General features: G+C 38.5%; 1 protein-coding gene across 3 annotated transcripts in view; it reads right to left on the reverse strand.

Moving 5' to 3' along the window:
• Hpse2 (heparanase 2 (inactive)) overlaps nt 1-25,435 on the reverse strand; it is a 1,004,606-nt gene that overhangs the window by 519,137 nt on the left and 460,034 nt on the right. For 2 of the 3 annotated variants that reach the window (XM_032892001.1, XM_032892000.1), the window contains exon 3: nt 22,446-22,607. The exons of the other annotated variant lie outside the window; for it this stretch is intronic. In XM_032892001.1, the coding sequence (XP_032747892.1) occupies nt 22,446-22,607 (162 nt within the window). The remainder of the gene's footprint in view (nt 1-22,445; nt 22,608-25,435) is intronic. 3 annotated transcript variants of the gene reach the window in all.

A 25,435-nucleotide genomic window follows, 5' to 3' on the forward strand; every position in this document is an offset into this window, starting at 1 on the left:
GCACAGCTTTCTGTGGAAAACATTTGATATTACTTAATATTATCCTCAAATATTTCTTTATTTAAAAATAGGAATGAAATTAAATAGTTTGCCCAAGGTATATCCAAGTAATATATGCTAAGCACAGAATCCCAAAACATCTCTGTTGAACACGAGAATGTCTATTCATATCCACTTTCCATGATGCTTTCAAGGACAAAAGATCTCACAGTTGCTCTTGGTCTAAAGGGTTTTAAACTGCATATGTTTAACAACCCAAACATTTTGAACATCCACTCATATATATGTGCACTGACACACTTATATGTACACATATATTGAATATATTCATGTAAGAATATATATTTGTTCATAATAAAGAGAATAAGATAGAAACTAAAATCAGTTAAAATTAATCTGCACTGTAATATTTTCTTTTATTTTCAGTTTCAAAACCTTCTGTGTTCATATTTTTAAATAGTACAAGTAATTGTTTCAAGCCATTATATAAATATTTAGTAAGACTCCTGAAAAATATATGAACCCAACATTTCAAATTCTTCAAAAATTTAACTTTTGATCAACTTTTAGTTAGATTACTTTATCTCCATTGTGTCTACAAACAAACAGTGTTTTCGGTTTTCTTCTGTTCCTTTGTGCTGACATTATTAGTAAAATATTTAATCCACTTTCTTTTCAGAGTCTCTTTACATCTAGTTAGCTGGGGACAGAAGCAGCAATATTTCGAAATACATTAGAAATGAACTGAAGGACTTGGAAAGTTCTCTCGCTAGTTTCAGAACAAGCCAAAACTAGTACACTTGTTGCAGACTAAACATATAAGTGTCAGCAAAGCCCCTCACCAAACAGCTTCACTGGGTTTCCTGGCGTACCTTCTGGAATATACTTAGATCCCAGCCCTATTCCTACCTCAACCTTATATAGCAACAACCTCAACCAGACCTAAATGTTGTCTGTGTTGAGTTTACTGTCCAAAGCCATGTTTTAAATTATGTTTTGATGTGATGCCATTATCCTAAGTGCAGGAAATACAGAAACTGCTTCTCAACTCAGGAAAACAGAAGCATTACAGATAAAGCTAATTAAAAGGACTTCAGAACAGAACTGAAGACCCAGAAATGAACCCACACACCTATGGGCACCTGATTTTTGACAAAGGAGCCAAAATCATTCAGTGGAAAAAAGATAGCATTTTGAGCAAATGGTGCTGTTTCAACTGGAGGTCAGCATGTATAAGAATGCAGATCGACCCATGCTTATCACCCTGTTCAAAGCTTAAGTCCAAGTGGATCAAGGACCTCCATATCAAACCAGATACACTCAAACTAATAGAAGAAAAACTAGGGCAGCATCTCGAACACATGGGCACTGGAAAAAATTTCCTGAACAAAACACCAATGGCTTATGCTCTAAGATCAAGAATCGACAAATGGGATCTCATAAAACTGCAAAGCTTCTGTAAGGCAAAGGACACTGTGGTTAGGACAAAATGGCAACCAACAGATTGGGAAAAGATCTTTACCAATCCTACAACAGATAGAGGCCTTATATCCAAAATATACAAAGAACTCAAGAAGTTAGACCGCAGGGAGACAAATAACCCTATTAAAAATGGGTTCAGAACTAAACAAAGAATTCACAGCTGAGGAATGTCGAATGTCTGAGAAACACTGAAAGAAATGTTCAACATCTTTAGTCATAAGGGAAATGCAAATCAAAACAACCCTGAGATTTCACCTCACACCAGTGAGAGTGGCTAAGATCAAAAACTCAGGTGACAACAAATGCTGGCGAGGATGGGGAGAAAGAGGAACACTCCTCCATTGTTGGTGGGATTGCAGACTGGTACAACCATTCTGGAAATCAGTCTGGAGGTTCCTCAGAAAATTTGACATGGAACTAACTGAGGATCCAGCTATACCTCTCTTGGGCATATACTCACAAGATGCCCCAACATATAAAAAAGATACGTGCTCCACTATGTTCATAGCAGCCTTATTTATAATAGCCAGAAGCTGGAAAGAACCCAGATGCCCTTCAACAGAGGAATGGATACAGAAAATGTGGTACATCTACACAATGGAGTACTACTCAGCTATCAAAAACAATGCCTTTATGAAATTCATAGACAAATGGTTGGAACTGGAAAATATCATCCTGAGTGAGGTAACCCAATCACAGAAAAACACACATGGTATGCACTCATTGATAAGTGGCTATTAGCCCAAATGCTTGAATTACCCTAGATGCATAGAACAAATGAAACTCAAGACAGATGATCAAAATGTGAAGGCTTCACTCCTTCTTTAAAAGGGGGAACAAGAATACCCTTGGCAGGGAATAGAGAGGCAAAGATTAAAACAGAGACAGAAGGAACACCCATTCAGAGCCTGCCCCACATGTGGCCCATACATATACAGCCACCCAATTAGACAAGATGGATGAAGCAAAGAAGTGCTGGCCGACAGGAGCCGGATGTAGATCTCTCCCGAGAGACACAGCCAGAATACAGCAAATACAGAGGCGAATGCCAGCAGCAAACCACTGAACTGAGAACAGGACCCCCATTGAAGGAATCAGAGAAAGGACTGGAAGAGCTTGAAGGGGCTCGAGACCCCATATGAACAACAATGCCAAGCAACCAGAGCTTCCAGGGACTAAGCCACTACCTAAAGACTATACATGGACTGACCCTGGACTCTGACCTCATAGGTAGCATTAAATATCCTAGTAAGAGCACCAGTGGAAGGGGAAGCCCTGGGTCCTGCTAAGACTGAACCCCCAGTGAACGTGACTGTTGGGGGGAGGGTGGCAATGGGGGGTGGGGAGGGGAACACCCATAAAGAAGGGGAGGGGGAGGGATTAGGGGGATATTTGCCCAGAAACCTGGAAAGGGAATAACATTTGAAATGTAAATAAGAAATACTCAAGTTAATAAAAAAATAAAATAAAATAAAATAAAAAAACAAAATAAGGACTTCTTCTTTTACAAACTAAGGAAGACTTTCAAGATGTAACCATTTCCTACAAATCACTCATTCTAGAATTTACATACAAAACTTTCATTAACTTAGGAAAAAGATCAGTCCATACTCCTAAACTTCATTTTGAAAAAAACGCCAAGCATGAATACCTAAAATATATAAAAACAACATCCTTGACTGGCTCTCTATGTGAACTGCCAATACAGGGCTTTCAGTGAGTGACCAGCATGGAAGCTTTGTACTTACATTCTTTTCTCTTGCCTCCTGTTCTTTTCTAATCATACTGACAGTATGTAGCTCTATGAAAATTACACCTATCTTTTTAAAATTAGCTCTTTAAAAGTTTTCATGTAATGGACATATAAGGACAAAGTTTACTGTTTTAGTTTGTTGTTCCATGGAAGAGTTTATTTTGCTTACAGTTTCAGAGGAAAGTCCATAATGTTGAGAAGACATGGCAGCAGGCAGCCAGAGCAGGAAGCTGGTTGGTCACATTTTATCCGAGTACAGGAAACAGAAAATAGGAAATGGGACAAGTTATAAACCCTCAAAAGCCTGCCCCCAGTGACTACTGTCTCCAGCAAAGCTGCACCTCCTAACCATTCTATAACCTTCCCAAGCAGGGCCAAAAGTAGACAAGTCTGTGGGCACATTTCTTATTCAAATAACAACATAAACACATACAACACACACACACACACACACACACACACACACACACACACAGAATAATAATTGATATACTGAAAAAACTTTAAAAGAGAAAATAGTTTATTACACAGAACATTATTTACTTATTTAATTTGTATTAAAGATATTCAAATAAGTAACATTTATTTCTGCATTATATATATATATAGTTGTTACAGATTTCTTTCAAATGCCATATGCTAGCCCAATGTGTTATTTGCTACCATCTACAGATCACAAACTTGGCTACCGTCTTTTCAGTTATAATTAAATTAAATATGCACATATTCAACCATGATCATTCTTTGCTGGTTTAGAACTTTAAGCCAAAAATGACTTGTACTTTCAGTGAAAGCAAGTGTTTAAGCATTAAGTCAATAAGAACTTGGGGAGCCATTCAGTATAGCCTATGTTCAATTCCTTACGCTTGTTTACAATGGCGACTGCATCTCCATCTTTAAGTTTACTTAGATATCATATATGTGTAGTGTATTTACATCAATCCATACTTCACTTTCCTCCCTCCACTTCCTTTTGTGCTCACTCTCTTTCAAATTCTTGACTTTAATTATTGTTGACTATATATGTAGGAGGCTTGTTCCTAGAGAACACTGAGTCTCACTCTCAAAGCAGCGTAAATTACCAAAGCTCTTCATCTAGCAGCTTGTGGATTTCCACCATGACACACTGTCATGTCAACCAGTAGTGTCATCTTGCAGGTCTCATTTTAGGCAACCATATATTTGGGATTTCATGGGTGCAGCTTCCCTGGCATCTATACATGACATTATCTCACAGAAGATGCCCCAGTCATCTGGAACTTATTAATCTTTCTGCCCCTCTTCCTCACTGAGCCGTCAGTATACAGGTCGCACTGCAGATATGTCAGCTGAGTTTGGGCATCCCAGGGTCAGTTCTGTTCATTTTGACCACTTAAGGGTTTTTTTAATGGTCTCCATCTGCAGCAAAAGGAAGATTCGTTGATAAAGGTGAGAGCTATACTTATTAGCGAGTATACTTGGAATGAAATAAGAAACTGTACTAGTTTTCAGATGTGGCAGTTGTAAGTTTTCCTCTAGGACCTTACAAGGCACCAGCAGCTGGCTAAGTTTACAGTAGCTGGCATGAATTCCCTTCTATTGAGGATGCCTTAAGCCAATTACGTAGCTGTTGGTTACAGCCAAGATATGAATACCACTACTGCACCCCAGGGCTATTCTGCCATGGTTGTCATTGTGTTTCCATCTAGATAAGACTATTGAGAGATGGCTTTTCTCTGTTGGCAGCTTGCCTGTCCAACATCTTCTGGTACTATGAGAGACAGTCCTCTGAGAAGTGTCCAGGTCAGTTCGAGCTCAATTCCCCCGAAGTCTTGTCATCTTTTTACATAAGAATTAAAAGGTAATGGAAGAAATGTGTTTTCACACATTCTGTTCATGTGTTTTCAATCTCCAGATAGTAGACTAATGCCTTGCCACTGCTTACAAGTGGTTTACTCCATTTCCTTATATTCCCAACATTATATTGTATTGAAAACTAAAATAAGCTCATTCTAAATATGAAAACTAACATATAATTTCTGTTTCCAGTTTCATTTGAGGATAAGTAAAAGAATTCCAATACCAAGTAATGTCCATGTAATGGTACTATGCCTTCATAAAATTCAAAATGTTTGGCCCAAAGATCAGGGGCAATACTTCCTATGTGAGTATTTTTCTGATGTTTGTTTTCCAAGAAGTATGTGGTTATTTGTACTTTATTTTACCAATCTCTAAACATATTCAAAAGACAAGGAACCTAAGGTTTAGAGTAGTGGGAGATTTATCATAAAATTACTTCAAGTTAACAGCAGAACTTAAGATGTTTCTGAATGTTTCTGCTTTGCTACATAGTTTTAACTGTGATTAAAAAAAGAAAAAAAGAAAGGCTTTAGTACCTGAAAAACACTGATCTATCCAAGTAAAACTTTGTTTTGAAATATGTTGAGAAAAATCCTATAAAAGCACAGTAAATCAAAACAGTAAAACCTAGTATCTGTTGAATATTCACTATGTGCCAAATACATATGCTACATAGTTTTGCTGAACAATAACACTGTATAAAATGAAAGCTGTCTGACCACATTCACATTTCTGCACCAAGAAACCACTTCATTTATTTATTCTTTCATTTATAAAGTACTTTCACATTCAGTATCTTATTGTTTAATCAAAAGAACGGAACATTGTTCCTTCAATTTTGACAGTCTACAAAATGATGAATAATAAAATTAAACCCAAGATAAAAGCAATGCAAATACTGCTGTCTACCTGTCAATGACAGGATAGCTGAGCCTTACTTACAACTGGTTTGGAAAGTGACAACTAAGAAAGGTCTGCCAGGACTGTCATAGCTGCCAAATCCATCACAGTCAGAGTAGCAGTTTGCCTACTTAGAGATAATGTAGATTAAAAATTCTCTCTGAGGCACTGAAAACTAGAACCAGACTCATTAATTAAAAAAAGAAAGTTGAAGGAAAAATGGTTTGTGCCCACTTGCAGATACAACTGATGCTGGGAAACAGCAAGGAGAAAGGGAGAAGCTATGGAACAAGAAGTCCAATAGAGTAATGCCTCTTAAAATACAGGTAGGCCACATGACCCGTGGACAATGTGCTCCATTCTAAAACATCATCAAAAAGTAGGAGCCCCGAATACTACAGTAAAAGCTGATTCTGAACTGAAGATACTAGTGAGAGAATAGTAAGCCCCACACAGCTAACCTAGTGACAGAACAGTAAGCCCCACACAGCTAACCTAGTGACAGAACAGTAAGCCCCACACAGCTAACCTAGTGACAGAATAGTAAGCCCCACACAGCTAACCTGGTGACAGAACAGTAAGCCCCACACAGCTAACCTGGTGACAGAATAGTAAGTCCCACACAGCTAACCTAGTGACAGAACAGTAAGCCCCACACAGCTAACCTGGTGACAGAACAGTAAGCCCCACACAGCTAACCTAGTGACAGAACAGTAAGCCCCACACAGCTAACCTAGTGACAGAACAGTAAGCCCCACACAGCTAACCTGGTGACAGAACAGTAAGCCACACACAGCTAACCTAGTGACAGAATAGTAAGCCACACACAGCTAACCTGGTCAAGGATCAAAAGAGAAGAAGGAAAACATATAATTGAACATAAAGATGACTACGCAACAAATTCTAAAAGACCTAAAATATTTTTATAACAAACATGATAAAATATTGCTATTCCCTGACATGTAGAGATCTTAACAATTGAGTCACATATCAACGATACCATAAAAAAGGAAAAAAAGCAATCTAAAGAAACAGAAGGGCTGGAGAGATGGCTCAGAGGTTAAGCACACTGACTGCTTTTTCAGAGGATTCATGATTGATTCTAAGCACCCAAATGGCAGCTCATAACCATGTATGTGACACACACATATATGCAATCAAACACCCATACATATAAAATAAATCTCCTTAAACACTTCAAAAAAGAAACAGAAGATTCACCAAAGAAGTAAATGTAATGAATGTAAAAGGACAGAGAAGCTCATTAGTCAATGAATTATAACTTAAATCATGACTGCCATAATCAAGGCTACCATTAGTATCAAAAACAAGATTAGCTAATTCCACCTCCCACAGAGTATTTTGAGAGTGGACTGAGGCAGGCGTGGTAGGGAGGGAGGAAGTACTGGAAGGGATGACTGGAACTGGGCAGCATGAGGTGAGGAAGGAACGATGTGGAAACCTAGTGCAGTGGAAAGTCCCTGGAATCTATGTGGATGACACTGGCTAAGATTCCAATTCCAGGATGACACAGAGTCTGAGCTGCCATCTTGTGTATCCAGGCAAGGCGTCCAGTGGTAGGACTGGAGCACCAACTCAGCCACAAAACCTTCAACCCACAACCGGCCCTGCTTGTAAGATGTGCTGTGGAAATGAAGGCACACAACTTGTGTAAGTGACCAACCAATGACTGGGCCAACTTTAAGTCCACAAGAGGCAGTCCACACCTAACATTGACTGCCTGGATGGCCAGGAACCAGATGGTGGAGATCCAGAGACTTAGGATAGAACCAGCACCACTGGTAAAAAGGAAAATAAAGTCAATGAAAGGAGTCCTAATAAATTCTGCTGTATTCATAAATTGGTGATCATCCATCCAGCAACTGATAGGAGTAGACATGAAGACCCATAGCAAACACTCGGCAGAGCTCAGACGGAGCCTGAGGAAGAAGCTGAGAAAGGACTGTAGGGACCAGATGGATCAAGGACACCAGAAGAGGATGGTCCACAGAATCATCTAAGCAGGGCTCAGAGGGCTCAGAGACTGAAACAACATCATAGAGCCTGTATGGGTCTGAGTTAGGTCCTCTGCATGTATGTTATGTTTGTGTAGCTCGGTGTTCTTGTGGGACTGCTAACAGTGGGAGCAAGGGCTGTCCCTGACTCTTTTGCCTGCTTTTGGGGCCTTTTCCCTCCTACAAGGCTGTCTTATCCAACCTTGATAAGAGGGCTTGTGCCTAGTCTTATTGTAACTGCTGTGTTCAGTTGATATTCCTTGGAGGACTGCTCTTTTCAGAAGGAAATGGAAGAGGAGTGAATATGGGGAGGAGGGGAGGTGAAAGGGGTACTAAGAATAGAGGAAGGGGAAGGCTGGGATAAAAGAGAGAAGAATTAGAAAATATTCAATTGAAAAAACTAAAACTTTAAAAACATTTTAAATCAAATTAAAAATATTTTAAATTAATTAAAAAAGAACAATAAATTAAAATCCACATAAAAATATTAGCAAGACACAGATAAATGAGCTTTTCTGTATATATATAATATATATATTATATATAATCAAAATAGACCAATGATGTTATATCCATAGATTGTATTTCTAATTTAGCCATAAAAACTTAAGAAAATATTAGTGAAAGAAAATATTAGTGAAATATTACCTACAAATTTTGCTAAGAAAATGGTTAAAAATAATAAATATGTACCATTTTAATTAATATATATAATATTGTGTGTGTTCAAGATATTTTACAATAACTATATTAGAGATTTTAAGAAATTGTAAGAAAAATGGTAGAAATTTAGAGAATAAAATGAACTATGTCTTTGACTTAAAATATAAGGTACATCATTTTTTAAAAGCACAAGAAATTTTACTAAAGAAATGAGCTACTAGAAATAAGAAATCTAAGGCTGGAGATACAGCTTAGTGGCTAAGGGTACATTCCAAACTTGTAGGGGACCTGAGGTCAGTTCCCAGAACCTACATTAACCTGCTGGGAACTCCAGCTCCATGGAATTCTTTTTTTTTTTTTTTTTTTGGAGCTGGGGACCGAACCCAGGGCCTTGCGCTTGCTAGGCAAGCGCTCTACCACTGAGCTAAATCCCCAACCCCTCCATGGAATTCAAAACCCCTCGCCTATATGGACATGTGCATTCTCACATGTATACCCACACACACAAGTAAATCAAAAATAACAAGAAAAAGTATCCGTGCACTGACCACGCCCTCTTGCAGGTCCACCCACAGCTCCCAGGGATTTTGAAACAGAAGCACAACCCTCACATCCTCCTGTAATCTAACTTCCCTGCGTCTGTCCCATCGACAGCTGTCTGGAACTTTTTGCACCAGCAGAAAGAATATGGAAATCCAACCCTACAATGCCTTCTCATGAACACAGTAATGGCTCCACTAAAACAATAAATGCAACTTGAAAGAAAAAAACATAGAAAGAAATAAAGCACCCAAAAAATTGGTTAAAGAAAATACTTGAGCTAAATATATAGTTCTCTCTATACTGGAAAAGCTATTTTAAAAAAGAAAAGAAAAGAAAATTGCCCCCTTGACATCAATAAAACCAAAACATTAAAGAACAGATCGGTACAAACATCATAGGAAGAAAATGATAAAATGTTATCTAATGACATAACTGAACAGGTGGAAAGACATTATATTCTTAAATAGAATACTGAAAAATATTCTTTCCCTAATTAGACTATAAATTATAAGGGGAGAAATGCTAATTAAAACCATGAGAATACCATTACTCATCCATAAGAATAGCTAAGATTAAGACTGACAGTACCAGCTGCTGGTTAGGATGTGAAGAAACCAAAATTCTCACACACATACCAAGTGCTTTAGCCGGCTTGGAAAATAGACCAAGGGCTTTTTTGTAAACTTAATCGACATGTCCCATAAAACAAAACAATCTAACTCCTCCAGTGAATAAATGAATTGTAGACTCCATGCAATGAGTGGATATCAAGTGAAAACGCAACAAAAGACAACAATACTATGCTCACTCAAAGAAGTCACACACATGACTACTTCATTCCATCATTCTTTAGGGACAAGTGTCAATTCTGAGACAGCAAAGGAAGGACTGGAGGTGAGAAGGAAGATTTACTGCGAGGACATAAGGAGCACTTGGTTTGCAAATTATTGAGAATTTTTACATCTATGTTCATCATGGAGATCAACCTATAATTTTCTTTGTTGGCTGTGAACTTTTCCAGTTCAGCTTTATCCCTTTCCTTTCTACTCAGTGGGGTAGTTTCAGAAGCATTGGTGTGAATTCTTTAAAGGCTGGCTGAAATTCAGCAATGAATCCACTGGGGACTGGGCCTTCTTTTGTGTTGGAAGATTTTTTTTAATTTATTTCAATCTCATTGGTTTAATTTTGGTAGGTCAAATGTGTGCGTAAATTTATTAGTTTGTTCTAGAATTCTGAGTCCCCTTGTTTACTTTTTCAAAGATGGCTTCTTCATTTATGAGAATAAGGTACTGAAGTCTCCTACTAATGCTATGGTATAGTGGATCTACACCTTTTGCTTAGTGAAATTAGGTGCACTGATGTTCAATGCGCAGATATTAAGAGTTACAACATCTTCATGATGGAATTTACAAAATGAAATCATCTTCTTTCTCTTCCAAGTTTGAGGTCTAATTTGTCATATGTACTGCTACATCTGCTCGCTCTCTAATTTCATTAGTTTAAAATATCTTTTCCCATTTTTCATACTAAGGTTGTTTGTCTTTGCCAATGAGGTATATTTCCTGGGTCCTATTTTCTAATCCAATCTACTAGCCTTTACTTGGAGAACTGAGAACATTATGATTCAGAGTTATGGGGCAAGAGCGATAGCTTAGCAATTAAGAGCACTAACTTCTCTTCCCGAAGACCTGCACCCAATTTTCACCATCCACATGGCTGCCAAAAACCACCTGTAGCTCCAATTCCAGAGGGATCTGTTGCCTTCTTCCAGTCTCCATGGGTACAGCACACATGTACTTCAGACATGCGTGTAAGCATATCTGGGATTAGGCCATGGTCTGAATTTTTAAAAATCACCAATATTCAATCAGTAGTGTCTGCAGTACTCAAGTGTGACTAGGTTGTTGTAGGTTTCAGGTGTTATTACACTGGATTGGGAGTGTAGCTGAGGAGCTAACCCTCTGACTCACATGCTCAGCGTACTAGGCTTGCACCTCAGCACCGTTCCAAATGTTGAAAAATACCTGTGTAAGTAAGTATACCTACCATGGAGGGTCTCACTACAAAGACACAGTAATAGCTAATTAAAAGCAGTCACTTCTTCAACTCAAAACATCTGAGGAGAACCAAAGACCAAGGGTAGTATAGTATACACTAAGATATTAATTATTCCGTGTGGAAATGGAAGGGAAATGAACAGAGTAAGACTAGAAGTTAGTATTAGATTAAATCGAAAATTAGAAGAGGAAAAGTAAACAGATGAAACTAACAATAAAGACAGAGGGAGGAGATAAAGCAGCTCCAGTCAAAAAGAATGAAAAGAGAAAGAGGTGGAGAAGTGTAATCGATGACCTAGGTATTCTCAGCAGCCAGGAGGCAGACGCTCTAGGCTAAGACTAGCCTGTGAACCTGTGGGGGAGCATAGACGACAGCCCAAAGCCCAAAGCTGGCCTACTGCAGTGAGATTGCATACTACATGAGAGAAGTGCGCAATGAAGGAGAAAGGCCCAGGCAGGGAATGTAGCATCTGTAAGCAACTCCCTTCTAGAGAAGACAGGGCCTGATTCTTTGCAGTCACTCATGGGGACAGGGCACAAGCACCCTTACCTCCAAGGGATCCCTTGTGGTTGTGTGACACAGGTACCAGACCCACCTTGGTGTAGAATCTAGGATTCACACTAGATCGCTACCTCATGGAACACTGTGAAGTTCTGACCTTCATAGTCTTCTCCATTTTGTGTACATACTGAAAGGTAATCTTCAGGCTGGAGTTAGAATACAGCCCTGTGACACTTGTTCTGTGTTCCCAGAGTGAGCTATGAGGGAAAGAACCTACCTTTGCTGCTAAAGCCACACGGCTGCCTCATCTAGGATACAGAGTGTTTATTTACATATTTATGAATGTTCATTCTGTTGATTAACATTGTCCCACCAATTCACTGTCAGTTATGTTTCTTCTTTATACATTTATATATTTCTTCTTTATATTCCTTGATTATTTTCTTGGTGGATTTCAGTGTTTTAAATAACAATTTAAGTATAAAATTTAAGGCATCTTATAAATGCAAAGACTTCTACTAATTGCATTTCGTGACTACAAATTCTCTGTAGGAAGTATAATTTCTTAATTCCTTCCCCTTCCCGTGACAGTGCTTACCATAGATCAGTAAAAAGAAACCTAACTCAGTCCTGTCCTAAGCTGTACAAAACCCACTGAGGAAGACAGGAGCACTGCTGAGCTTGTCACTCAGTATGGGTGCTGAAAGATTTATTTACTCCAAACAAATTTTCTTGAATTACAAAAGCCTCCATCCCAGGTGATAATATGTGGGTGAGAATATCCCTTTTTATATGTTCCGATAGCATTTTTTTGTATTTGCTAATATTATTCTAATATCGCGCCAAGAGTGAAAACTGCCCAGGATACAGAATCAGAAAGAAAAAAATTATAAACTTTATTAAAGAATTCAAGGGCTTTAAGAAAGACAAAAATACTTCACTGAACCCTGAGAATAACAATTAACACATGGGTGATGTCCAAGAAAATACAAATACAAGGCCGAAAGAATGAAATGATAAGTCCAGTTTTGAAAACTGAACTCAATTAGAAGATAGAAACATTAAAAGGAACACAAGCTGAAATAAAAATGGAATTGGAGTGTTCAATGCTCAACTGGAAAACTCAGGATCTTTTAAAAGAGCTTCTCGACACTCTGTTTTGGTTGAGTCCTAAGAGGATCTCCTTCAGACCTCTTCCCTCTCTCCCTCCCTACCTCCCTGTCTCCCTCCCCTTCATTTTTCTTCCCTTCCCTTCCTCCTTGATCCCCTCACTTATCTACTGCTGAAAGAGCAGTGGGAATTTCCAGGTTCTCTCTTTGTCTTAATCCATGGTTCCTCGGAAGTTGCACTCACACTGGGAGGCCAAGTCCTTCAGACTCTGCTTCTGTTTTCCAAAGTTTCCTTCCTTCATTTCTTACTAAAACTAATGTTTTCCTGCAATCACCCATATCTTGAATAGCTACACTCTATTGCGACTTCTGTCCCAGATATTCTAGCATTCCAAACATGTGTGTCATCCACCATCTTCTCCTTTCAACACAGAATTTTAATATATCTAGAACAGCACACATATTTGGTTATTTTAAATATGCAAAAATACAAAAATACATGAATAGCTATTCTTAGTAATAATCAGGAATTCCAAAATTCCCTATGAATACCAATAATCCAAGAATTATTGAATCACTTATATAAAATGGTATTATATATGCATATCATCTATATATAAAACCTCTTCTGATAATCTCTAATTAATTACACTTATGATTCAAGTACTCAAGTGGCCATCTGTTGAAAGCTTAATGAGTGGCAATATTGGAAAGTGGTAGAAGCTTTACAGACATAATCTAGTGAGAGTCTGTTGACTGAGAGAGCCTGTCTCTGAAAAGACTGATGGCTCTTATGAGAGGGATGTGATAAAAGTAGCGACATCGGCCCTAACTCTTCAACTTCTTAACTTCTTATATTCATAACCATCCATAATGCGAATCAAGCAAGAGGTTGCCCTTCCAACAGAATTTTCAAAACATAATTTGGACTCTGAACTCTCAGTATGGAAAAATAAATGAAGGTATTTCTGTGGTAAGCACATTGTGTTGGCATGTATGATGGCAGTGAAAGCTAACTGATGTCTGGTACAGAGTAAGCTATGTAAATAGTTGCATGACATTGTGTTGTTTAGGAAATAATGAGAAGAAAAATGCTATCCACATTCAGTGCGGATATGGTGTTTACTTTTTAATATTTTTGATCTTCAGTTGGTTGAATATATGGATGAGAAACTTGTAGTATAGGGAGCTAAATTTATCTGCTATCTCTTGGTACAGAGAGTTGGCCAAGATTTCTTCAATGCATATGCATTACTTTTACAACAAGAAAGAAAAGTTAATTTATTGGAGGAAGACTTCCTTAGATAAAGTGAGAAACATGAGATCTTTGAATGAGTTGTTACTTGTACTTGTAGGGTGTGGTTCTGATGCTCTCATCAGGAATCTGTGTGTGAACCCTGAAGACCTGTTCCACAATTGGTTCTTGATCCATCAATAAAGATGCTAGCAGTCAATGAGCTGGGAGGAATAGGCAGGACTTCCAGTTTTCCTCACAGGCAGGTTAGCAGACACAAGGGAGAAGAGAGAAATTTCAGCATACTTCTGAGGGAGAAAGAGCCATCAGCCATGTGAGATCTTGGGCAGAGTGGCCATCAGTCATTTCCCCTACTGGGCCTGGGGTAACAGGAAGGTGACTAGAAAACTAAGCTGAGGGCAGATTTAGGGGGATGAACAAGGAGCAGGTAACTGGGCAACTAAGTGAGGACAGAATTAGAGGTGTTGAGCTGGGAGTGAGAAAAAAATACACGATAGCCTAAAAAGGCTTAAAAGACCCCGGTCATTGAGCTAAAACATATTAAAATAAGTTAGTGTGTGTGTGTGTGTGTGTGTGTGTGTGTGTGTGTGTGTGTGTGTGTGTAAGAGAGAGAGTGTGTCTGTCTGTCTGTCTGTCTGTCTGTCTGTCTGTGTTTCATCCTTGGACCCAAGGGCACCTGGGTGGGGATGGTAGTGCGGTATGCCTGGAGCTTAAAGTGGGGAAGAAAAAACTACACACCACATGTACTAAACCAGATTCTCAAGCTGTGGGCTGCGACCCCTATGATCCTTTCACAGGGTTTCTTATGACCATCAAAAAACATAGGTATTTTCATTACAATTAATAGCATTAGCAAATGTACAGTTATGAAGTAGCAATGATAAACTTATGGTTGGAGTCAGCACAGCATCAGGGCTGCAGTAAAGGATCACAGCGTTAGGATGTTTGGGAGCCACTGTACTACAAAGGAAAGTACAGAAAGAGCGTCCACCTTAGAAAAAGTACATTACACTTTCACAGTTTTCCATGTTTAACTAGTCAGAGAAATTGATGAATGACACAGTTCCTTCTAGTGCTCTTGCCCTTGCAGCTCCTAATTATCACAGAAGAAGAAAAGGAAATAAATTATCAAGGTAAATATAGCATCATTGTACTATGGCAAATTACTCATGATCTGATGTCACTGACCCAACAGTATTCAGTACGCCGTTCATAGTCATGGACTACAGAAGTGGAAACTTAAGGGCTCTTCATAAAGTCGGTTAGATGGTGTTTTGCTGGAGCAAACACACAAAGGAATGTTTATCTGAAGCAGACACAGGTGAAAGACTAAGGCAGACTCGTGAAGGAATGTGTGACTAAAGCAGACACAGGAGAGATGATGCTCTGCTAAAGTAAGCATATGAAAGAACACATGATGAAGGATTCCACAACACCCATGTATTGGTCGGCCTTACACTGTTTAGTTGAAACTGCATTTATTGGGACTCCATAGAAAGAAATGCACCAAAAAACCTTCTGTGGTGTGCTACAGTTTCTTGCTGCTTCTGCAAACTCGGGCTGATTGGCAGAGTAATGTGAGCTGAGACAGGCACAAGTGCTGAGGCAAGACCCTAGGAGATCATGTGCTGTTTGGAGGGTATAAATAGGACTCCACAGAGTGACAGAGACAGAGCTTGGCTTGCTGGTACAGCTAGCTGTGCAACGCTTCCCTGAAAAAGGCACCGCTGGGAACTTCTCCTGATGTTCCTCTTGGTTCCTTTCCCGACAGCTGAGGCCTGGCTGTCTCTGCCAGGTTGTGTCACTGCTGTTGCTAACCCAACTCTACTGAACCAGACTGTGCTCATATCAGTGAGGTGTTTGCAAGTGGATTGAGCTGCCGCTGCCTGCTAACCTGTGAACTTAACTGCAAATTTCCAGACAACACAGATGGGAGCTGCTCCAAAGAACCATTTCTAAACAGGTCCACTTTCCCCATATCCTTTCTTTTCCACTTCCTCTGGTGGGTGGTGAGCTAAAAGGGAGGATAAAGTGTTTAAGAACCATCATTAAAAATAGGTTTGAAAAAAATTAAAGTTACAGACTACAGATGAGCCAGGCAAGCTGACTCACTAGAGGTCTGGCTGGTGAAAGGGGACAACTGACACAGAAGCACGAGGAAGCCTGACTATGGAGTACTAAAGTTCACATGGTACAGTATTTGTGAGTGGAACCAAAAATAGTATGCACTTAGTAAATTCCGCTTCAAATTAAGTTGAGTTCCTTTGATTACTCATTCCCCATCCATACAGGATATAAGTAGCTAGGAATGCCTTTTACTTTACAAAGAAGTTCTATTACTTGATTCTTAGCAAAGAAATCTTTACTCTCACAAACCTGAGAATCCCTGTCCTAGATAAAGTTTCTGAAAATATTTTTAAATGAACTCTGATTTCATTAATTTATTCTCAAACTCAAACCACCATTATGAATTAAGAGAGGTTGGATTAATGTACACTCTACTTCTGAAACAAAAATTCCCATCAAGTGTGCTTCAATAGTTACAATGCTCACTGCTTTGAGTATATATAAAGAGAGGATAACAGAGGTTTTACTCATCAGTTACTTAAGTGTGTAACTAGATGAAGGGTCAGATACTAACTTGACTAGTTAGTATAAATACCTAGGGAAATAGTAAAGTGCTAACTCTGGGTACGTCTATGACCATGTTTCCAAGAGAGGCTGGAACGTCAGTCTGACCATAGTGAATGAGGAAGGCCTGCCGGACATGGGCAGGTGCCATCAGATTGGCCGGAGACCTTCACAGAACAAAAGGAGTCGAGAAAAAGCAATTCATTCTCCCTCCCGCCCCTCCTTCTTTGTCCTCTCCCTTTTTCTTTCCCCTTTTTCCCCCAACTCCCTTTCTTCACTTTTTGCTCCTCCTTCTCTCTTTCCATCCTCCCCTCTTCTCATCTTCAAACTGATAATTACACATTTGGCTTCCTTGGTCCTAAGGTTTCAGAGTTAAACTAAAACATGTTACCAATATCCCAAAGCCTTGAACTTGGAGACAGCCTGTCATGGCATTCCTTTGCCTCTATAATCATGTGAGCAAATTCCCTTAATAAATTATTCCCTATGAATGTATATAATATATGTAACATATAAAAATATATAATCACTTATATTTTATATATACATAATACATAATTTTATATTTATATGTACATGCATATACACATATGTAGGTATATACATATGTATATCTGTGTATATATACATAATTTTTATATATATAGAAATAGTAAATATGTGACTATCCTATTAGGTTCTGTTTCTCTGGGAAATTCAAATCAAATTTGAAATTTTTATATTTAAATCTACATGTATATGTGACATAATCTCTAGCCCTGCAGAAGAAATTTTAAGATAAGAAAATCACTTCCCTCTTATGTTAACAAATTTGCCAATAAATATCACAAATACTGCTGACTATAACTTTTCATGATAACATTTAAACATAATCTTGCCTTGTTTGATACAGCTGGTAATAAAAGCCATAGAGAGGAGGGGAACTGATATTAAACCTGCTATCTAGGAATTTCATTATGCTGTTCCTCCAATCAGAAGCCCCTGGACTCATACTTACACACAAATGTCCTTTCTACCCTGCAAAATAAAATGTCATCAAAGAAGAGATTTCCTTGTCCCTTTATGTAAACATAAAATGTGGGGCTGCTGTACCAAGGGACTATAAATGATGGTTTTGGATGAGCTAAGAGAACATAGCACAGGAGTGATGAGGCTGCTTAGAACATCAGAGGAGAAAGAAGAAAGCATGGAGCACTAAGACGCAGCTTACACACATAAGCTATAGCATATCGGTATAAGTAAAGAAAATACGACCAGACAGATGAGTCGATTAGGGATCTTAACTAGACTCACTGTGGTGAGAATCCACTGGAGTCATCTAGAAAATATAAATTATTTCCTTTAAACCATAGCAAAATTAATTTTGAAATATAATTAAAATCAATAAAAAGAAATTATTTTAAACTTCCACAGAATTGCCAAGTTAATGATACAAACAATTGGTCAATAACAGTAAAACTGGGGAGGTCCCTCTAGATTATCAAGAAGGTGCTACAAAGGGAATTCAAATCCAAGATTATTTTGTGTTTAAGGCTATGGTAGCCTTACACTTACCTAAAACCAAGCACCTGGACACTGGGACGTGTGCGTACAGTCTTGTTCCGTATGAGAGCTCTTCTGCTCAGTTCACGCCCACAAAATGGGCCACGGCAAAGAAACAGAATCTCCTGCTCTATCCATTTGCTACAGTAACACAACCCAACCACGAAATTCCCTACTCTGAGTCAGTCTGTAAATAAAGATTAAGACACAAAACTAAAGCTGGCAGCCAATACATGAGAGAAATCCTCATAAAGAAAGACTGACGCAAATGTATAGCAATGCCATCCTTCTTAATGGCTATGTGGTCCTATGCTGTCCAAAGGCAGAGAAGTGACTGAGTGACATCATGCTGTAAGTAATGTTTAAAATGTGGCCTCATTACACTATCACTTATTGTATTCTATGTGCTATTCAAAATGTTACACAAATATACTTCTTGACTTCCAGTAATTTATGTTCTAAGTGAAATTTGAGTATTTGTTCTACTAGATTTATCTGGTTTTTCATATCATTATAAAAATCCACCACAAATGTTCTTTTTACACCTAGAGGGGGAAAGGCAGAGAGAAAGGAAATCTCAACTTTTTAACATGTTAATAGCATTCCTTAAAAACACTGACCCTGGACTCTGACCTCATAGGTAGCAATGAATATCCTAGTAAGAGCACCAGTGGAAGGGGAAGCCCTGGGTCCTGCTAAGACTGAACCCCCAGTGAACTAGATTGTTGGGGGGAGGGCGGCAATGGGGGAGGATGGGGAGGGGAACACCCATAAAGAAGGGGAGAAGGAGGGGTTAGGCGGATGTTGGCCTGGAAACCGGGAAAGGGAATAACAATCGAAATGTAAATAAGAAATACTCAAGTTAATTAAAAAAAAAAAACAGTCTTCAGGGGGTTGGGGATTTAGCTCAGTGGTAGAGCGCTTGCCTAGGAAGCACAAGGCCCTGGGTTCGGTCCCCAGCTCCGGAAAAAAAAGAACCAAAAAAAAAAAAAAAAACAAACAAACAGTCTTCAGATTAACTCACAATGTCTGTAATAGAACATGTCAACAAGTTTATACAGTACTACTGTATTAAAAATCATGAGAGCACAAGAAATGTTAAGACCTGATCCTAGTTTCTCTTGAAAGTTCCCTACTTCATTCTTCCTATCTGTTGCTCCCTTTGTGATATGTACAGTGATGACTCTCATGCTGAAGAGACTTCAGTATAATCTATATATCCATGTCAGCAATGAATAAAAACTGTAGGACACAACTCATCACCGTTTAAAACAGTCCTATTTTATCACTATTGGAATGGCTCTGTTCCCTTCCAATAACATTAAATGTTCAATTCAAAACCCCTCAAGGCTGGGTAAAGCAAGTAGTATTTGCAATACTATGTAACTCATTCACATGAGAACACTAAGCACTGGAAAAGGGCTGGCGATATGGCTCAGTGGGTAAAGACCTGAGTTCAATCCCAGACACCCACAAGAGGAAGGAAAGAACCAACTCCCACAGGTTGTCCTCTGACCCACATGGATACATACACACACACTAAACAGTTAGAAAAATAGAAAGATAGATAGATAAGTGGAAAATAACATTGATAAATAAATTTTAAATATGGTGTAATAAAGAAATATAATGCATTAAAGTTGATTTTTCTGTATTAGTTTCCATTATAAGCATTAACCATCGACAGAACTAGAAGGTCTTCTTTTAGTGAGTGATTAGAATACAGTCAGAGATAGACAAGCCTTTCCCTCCTCTGAGGAATGGCTGGTGGAAAGGTACCATCCGCTAAAATGCATACTATTAAATGGAACTTCTCACCTCAACCAAGGCTAGCATTCAGGTCTGCTGAAGGGAGAATTCCTGATGAAGAGGATCTGCTTGTGCTGTGGAATGCATACCTTTCAAACATACTGTTATATATACCACTAACCTGCCACAAAGCAATTATTATACACTCAAACAATACACAGGAAAGTCTGTAAATAATTATGGGACGGTAGGAAAAGTTTTGAAAACTTAACTTTTCCTGAGATTTTAGTGGCCCAGTTTTCTAAGCACTTCCACTGCAAAAACACATTATGCCAGACCGACTGAACGGATAAGTAGACTATCACCAAGTAGGTGTTCTGAAGATGTTGGTAAAGAAAGTGAATTCATTTTCGAGGTCTCGGCCCCTTCAACTTCACCCTCCTTACCAACATACATTCATCACCGAAAAGGGAAATATTTACAAAACTTAGTTTAGTTATGTTTAAATATTATGTTTAGCTGTCTGGAGACCATGTTCTCAGGATTTATACAAGAAATCAAGGATTAAACTTCATAACAATTAGAAAAGCACACTGTGTAAAATCAAAGACTGAGGTAAAGGACATTAAAATAGTCTCGCCATCAGCACTGAACTGAGATGACTCCGTCTCTCCACAACACCTGGAAGAAAAGCCCGCGAACTTTCACATAAACAAACCAGGCCACACCGAAAGCCCTGTCGGCTACAAGGTGCCACCTCGGGACAAATGCACAGGAGTGAAAAATGTGGAAATGCCTGAGGACGCTTTGAAGCGGCTTGGGAGAAGAGAGAGCAGGAAAGAGGCTCTTCTCTGGGGTAAGTTTGTTTAGTGGAAAGTAAGCAAGTTGTCAGGGTAAAAGTTGACAATGTTGATTCCAACAGTTTGAACTGTGAATAAACATCCAAAGGGATTATGTTACTGAGAATTAGAAAGATTCCATTGAACTCAATAGAACACTGTGTTTTCAAAGATAATATGCCTTTGAGCCATACTCTGGGTCCACAGTTTAGGGTTAGAATTACCCTAAAGTCTTTTGAATGCCATAATAAAGAACACAGGGTATGACCCTGCTAGTACAATCCTAAAAATACTAGAATAAGAGAAAATAAAAACATTTCATTCTTAATCACTAAATTAAAAAAAATATGTATACATATGCAAACTTTGGGATAAGCTGAAGAAACTTGGACAAAAATCTGTTCTTTTTAAATATCGAAAGGTAAACTCGGTCTTAATAACCAATTTAGGGAAATACATGCATTGACCATAAGTCATTTTTTTAGGTTTTTCCCTCCACAATGACCTATCAAAGAGCAAAAGCCAGGGCCTACACTAAGGAAACCCACAATTCCCTTCTCTGCTCACCAAAGCCACATCCAAATCTGGCTTTCATCTCAAGAGGTTGGTTTCCCCCAGGTACAAGATGAAAAGCTGGAAGAGTCTTGTTCTTTTTCAAAAGCAAAACTCAGCAGTTCCTAGTGGAAGGCCAGGCATTTTCCTCACTTAGAGTTCACGAAAATAAAATTGAAATGTTCATAGACTGTTAGAGACCACATCTTTCTTCATTTTTAACCATTCACAGACAAAAGAAAGCACACAGTTTGACTTATCAGGTCTGTCTTAGATGGTCCAGAGCAGTGAAGGTGACTGAGGTGTCCTTAGTGCATCTTACGCTGAGCTGAAGGATGCTGACGCCAGAGCTCACCACGACATCTGTACACAGCCCAACAAAACATGCAACTTGCATGCTCTTTACCAGAAGGGTTGAGGTAGTCCTGCAAAATGTTTTCCCTTGCAGCTCTGAGACATTTACTTCTGAACCAAGGATGTGGGCAAGTACACTTAAGCCCTAAACCTCTTTATGCTTAAAAAGAAAATTAAATCCCCTAGATATTTTCAAAAACTATCAGGAATAGAATATTCTCAGTTCTGCCTGAAGATCATTATCTTTTTTACATTTCATTTTTATATTTACCGAGTTCAGAGAAAGGGCATAAGCAGAAATAAGAAAATAGCTACTTCTTAAAAAGACTCCAAATTTAGTAATCCTCCCAAACCTATTGGCACACATTTAGAAAGCTGTATTTTCATAAGACTTCATTAAGTTCTCATTGGCTCTGTCATTTGAAAAGAAAAAAAACACTCAGAAAATCATCCATAACTTTGAACCAAAAACATCTGCAGACTTCAAGAAATATTTGTTAAAGGAAGAGAATAGTCATTACAACTAAAAGTGCAGTAGAGTAAGTTGGGTAAAGACAGGCAGATGTGGGCTCATCTGGATGCCACACTAACAGCTCCCAAGCATTAACTTGCTAACTGACAGGGCTCATCGATATATAATAATACCCAAAATTCTATTACCTGTTAATATGAGATTACTGTAAGTATTGGAGTATTGCTCCTTCAGAAGAACCAGATGCATCTGCGCCGCCTTCTCTCTCTGGAGCTCCAGCATGATATCAGGGTGCTGGGCAATCTTACAGCCTTTCTGTTTGTCCAGGGCAACATCACTCCGGACAATGTCTACAAAAAGAAAGCAGACAGGCAGTAAAAACAAAACAGGATGTATATTTACCTAAGTTTTCTATTTTACCCAGCATGACAGAATTTGTAAATTACCAGCATTTTTATCAAACCTATAAGATAGAGAAATAATAACCCGAAGGGTCCTTTAGCTCTGTACCGAAGCCCATAAGCTTCTCTTTTTATTTCCTAACTCTTTGGCAATTTCTGTCACTTAGCTCTCTCTGACCTAACTAAAGTCTCCAATCAAACAAGTTCCTTCTTAGATCACTTCCGAGATTTATTTACCTTCTGAGTCCTTTTCTAAACACCATTTGCCATTCTCCAGAAGGAATAATAAAACAACTTTGAATACTAGGAACTATGAAGTTAACTTTTCCTACCTGGTCCTATGCCTTAGGACCAGGGATAAATATTCTAAATATTTGGCTTATTTTCAATTCATCTTCCAGCCAGACCATTAGCCTATAAGTTAGGGCTGCCATTTCATGGGTTACCTGATCAGAGACTCTCCTGCTATATTTTATGTATTGCTGGGAAAATAGTTTCCCTCTGACCAGGAAATCATTGTTTTCAAACCAGAAAGATGTTAGCGTCTCCAAAGTAAGAAAGAGAACTAGAGTCTCTCGCCTGCTGTTCACTGATGGCAGGGTTGCCTTTGCACCTCAGTGTGATTTTGTACTAAAAGCAAAACTACCCTCCAGAAAGCATTCTTCATCAAATATAAACTTTCATAGAGAATGCTTACCAACCATTAGGAAACACATTCTATACAACACAGGGGGTGTATAGAAGTTGCTTGTCCCTTTTTGTAAATTAAAATATAATTTGGCTGATTCTAATAGGAACAATAACACTACCAATCTGAACAGCAATTCTAGAAACTTGCAAGTTTTTCATAGCTAATCAAAAAATTTTTATGGGAAAGAACTAAAAAAAGTCTCTGGCACTGTTGACATTAATAGTTTCAAAAGTGATAAAAAATGCCCATATTAAAGATACCAATAGGAAAGAGTTGTCTCTTTAAGCAGTTCTCAAAAACAACTACCAGAGCATACAAGAAGGACATGGCTTGAAGGGTGGAGTATTGTTCTGGATAAGCAAACTTTTATTTGCCCTCAAAGAAAATCCCATCTATAAATAGAAACTCAACACACACATACTAGCCACATTTGAAAACTGCCCATTCTAGTTCTTAGGTAAAACAAGAGCTGGTTGGAAATAATGCATTATTTCTAACTAAATATATTTGCACCAATTTATAAGAACAGGCAGTAAAATTAGCTAACCGACATAAATAGCAGATCTCAGATTTTATGAGACTTTACAGAGAATTAATTAAATCAAAAGTGCACAATTATACTTTTTAAAGCTTAAGTGGATACTTCAACATAAAGAAATGAAAGACAGAAGCCTACAGCTGAAACCCCTGCTCCAAAGAGGGACAAATGGGAGATTACAGAATATTAACCTCTATCACAAAAACAGGAGGGAATTACACAACTGGTGCAGTTGCTCCAGATGCATAAGACAGTGGCACAGGTCACTACTGTTGACCTCAAAGTCCACAGTGATATCAAGTTTAAAAATGTATCTGCAGAAAGTCATGTCAATACACTCTCTGTTTATAAAGTAACTATCAAGCACCTGAGCTTGACAAAATAGGTCACTTAGGTTCCAAAATTAACCATACAGTCAGAACCTGCCAAATATGTCTCAGAAGCCATAGGAAAACCACAATATACGGTTTAATTAGAATTAAGCTCAACACAGCTGAGTGTGGTAAAACACACCCATAATTCCAACAGGTAAAGACAGGAAAATTAAGCCAGCCTCATCTATATAGGAAGTTCAAGACAATCTTCAACTACATTGACCCTGGCACACACACACTTAGACACACACACACACACACACACACACACACACACACACACGAATTAAGCTCAGTACTACACCAGTAAAAAAGCAAAAAGAGTGATTAAGAGAAGGCCTACAACTGAAAGTAAAGACATCACTATCAACAGGTGTACAATTCTCAACATAAAATACAAGAAATATGAAAACATAACAAGCAACATGATTCTACTAAAAGTCCATAGCTTTCTATTAATTGCTTTAAAAGATATTAATATCAATAAAATAACTGATAAAGAATCCCAAAAACTAGTTTTCAAGAAGGATCAATGACCTTTGAGAAAAACTGCTGAATATAGAAGAGGAAGACAATAAAAGATAAAAAAAAAACAATAAAGAAATGAAATCCTGGGGTTGGGGATGACTTAATAAAAGAAAGGTTCCCCAATCACAGAAAGACATACATGGTATGCACTCATTGATAAGTGGCTATTAGCCCAAATGCTTGAATTACCCTAGATCCCTAGAACAAATGAAACTCAAGACGGATGATCAAAATGTGAATGCTTCACTCCTTCTTTAAATGGGGAAAAAGAATACCCTTGGCAGGGAAGAGAGAGGCAAAGATTAAAACAGAGACAGAAGGAACACCCATTCAGAGCCTGCCCCACATGTGGCCCATACATATACAGCCACCCAATTAGAAAAGATGGATGAAGCAAAGAAGTGCAGAAGTGTAGATCGCTCCTGAGAGACACAGCCAGAATACAGCAAATACAGAGGTAATGCCAGCAGCAAACCACTGAACTGGAGAACGGGACCCCGCTGAAGGAATCAGAGAAAGAACTGGAAGAGCTTGAAGGGGCTCGAGACCCCATATGTACAACAATGCCAAGAAACCAGAGCTACAGGGACTAAGCTACTACCTAAAGACTAGAAGCATGGACTGGACCTTGGACTCGCACACCAGT

This window comes from Rattus rattus, chromosome 2 (assembly GCF_011064425.1).
Source record: "Rattus rattus isolate New Zealand chromosome 2, Rrattus_CSIRO_v1, whole genome shotgun sequence".
In the NCBI taxonomy this organism is placed as follows: domain Eukaryota; kingdom Metazoa; phylum Chordata; class Mammalia; order Rodentia; family Muridae; genus Rattus; species Rattus rattus.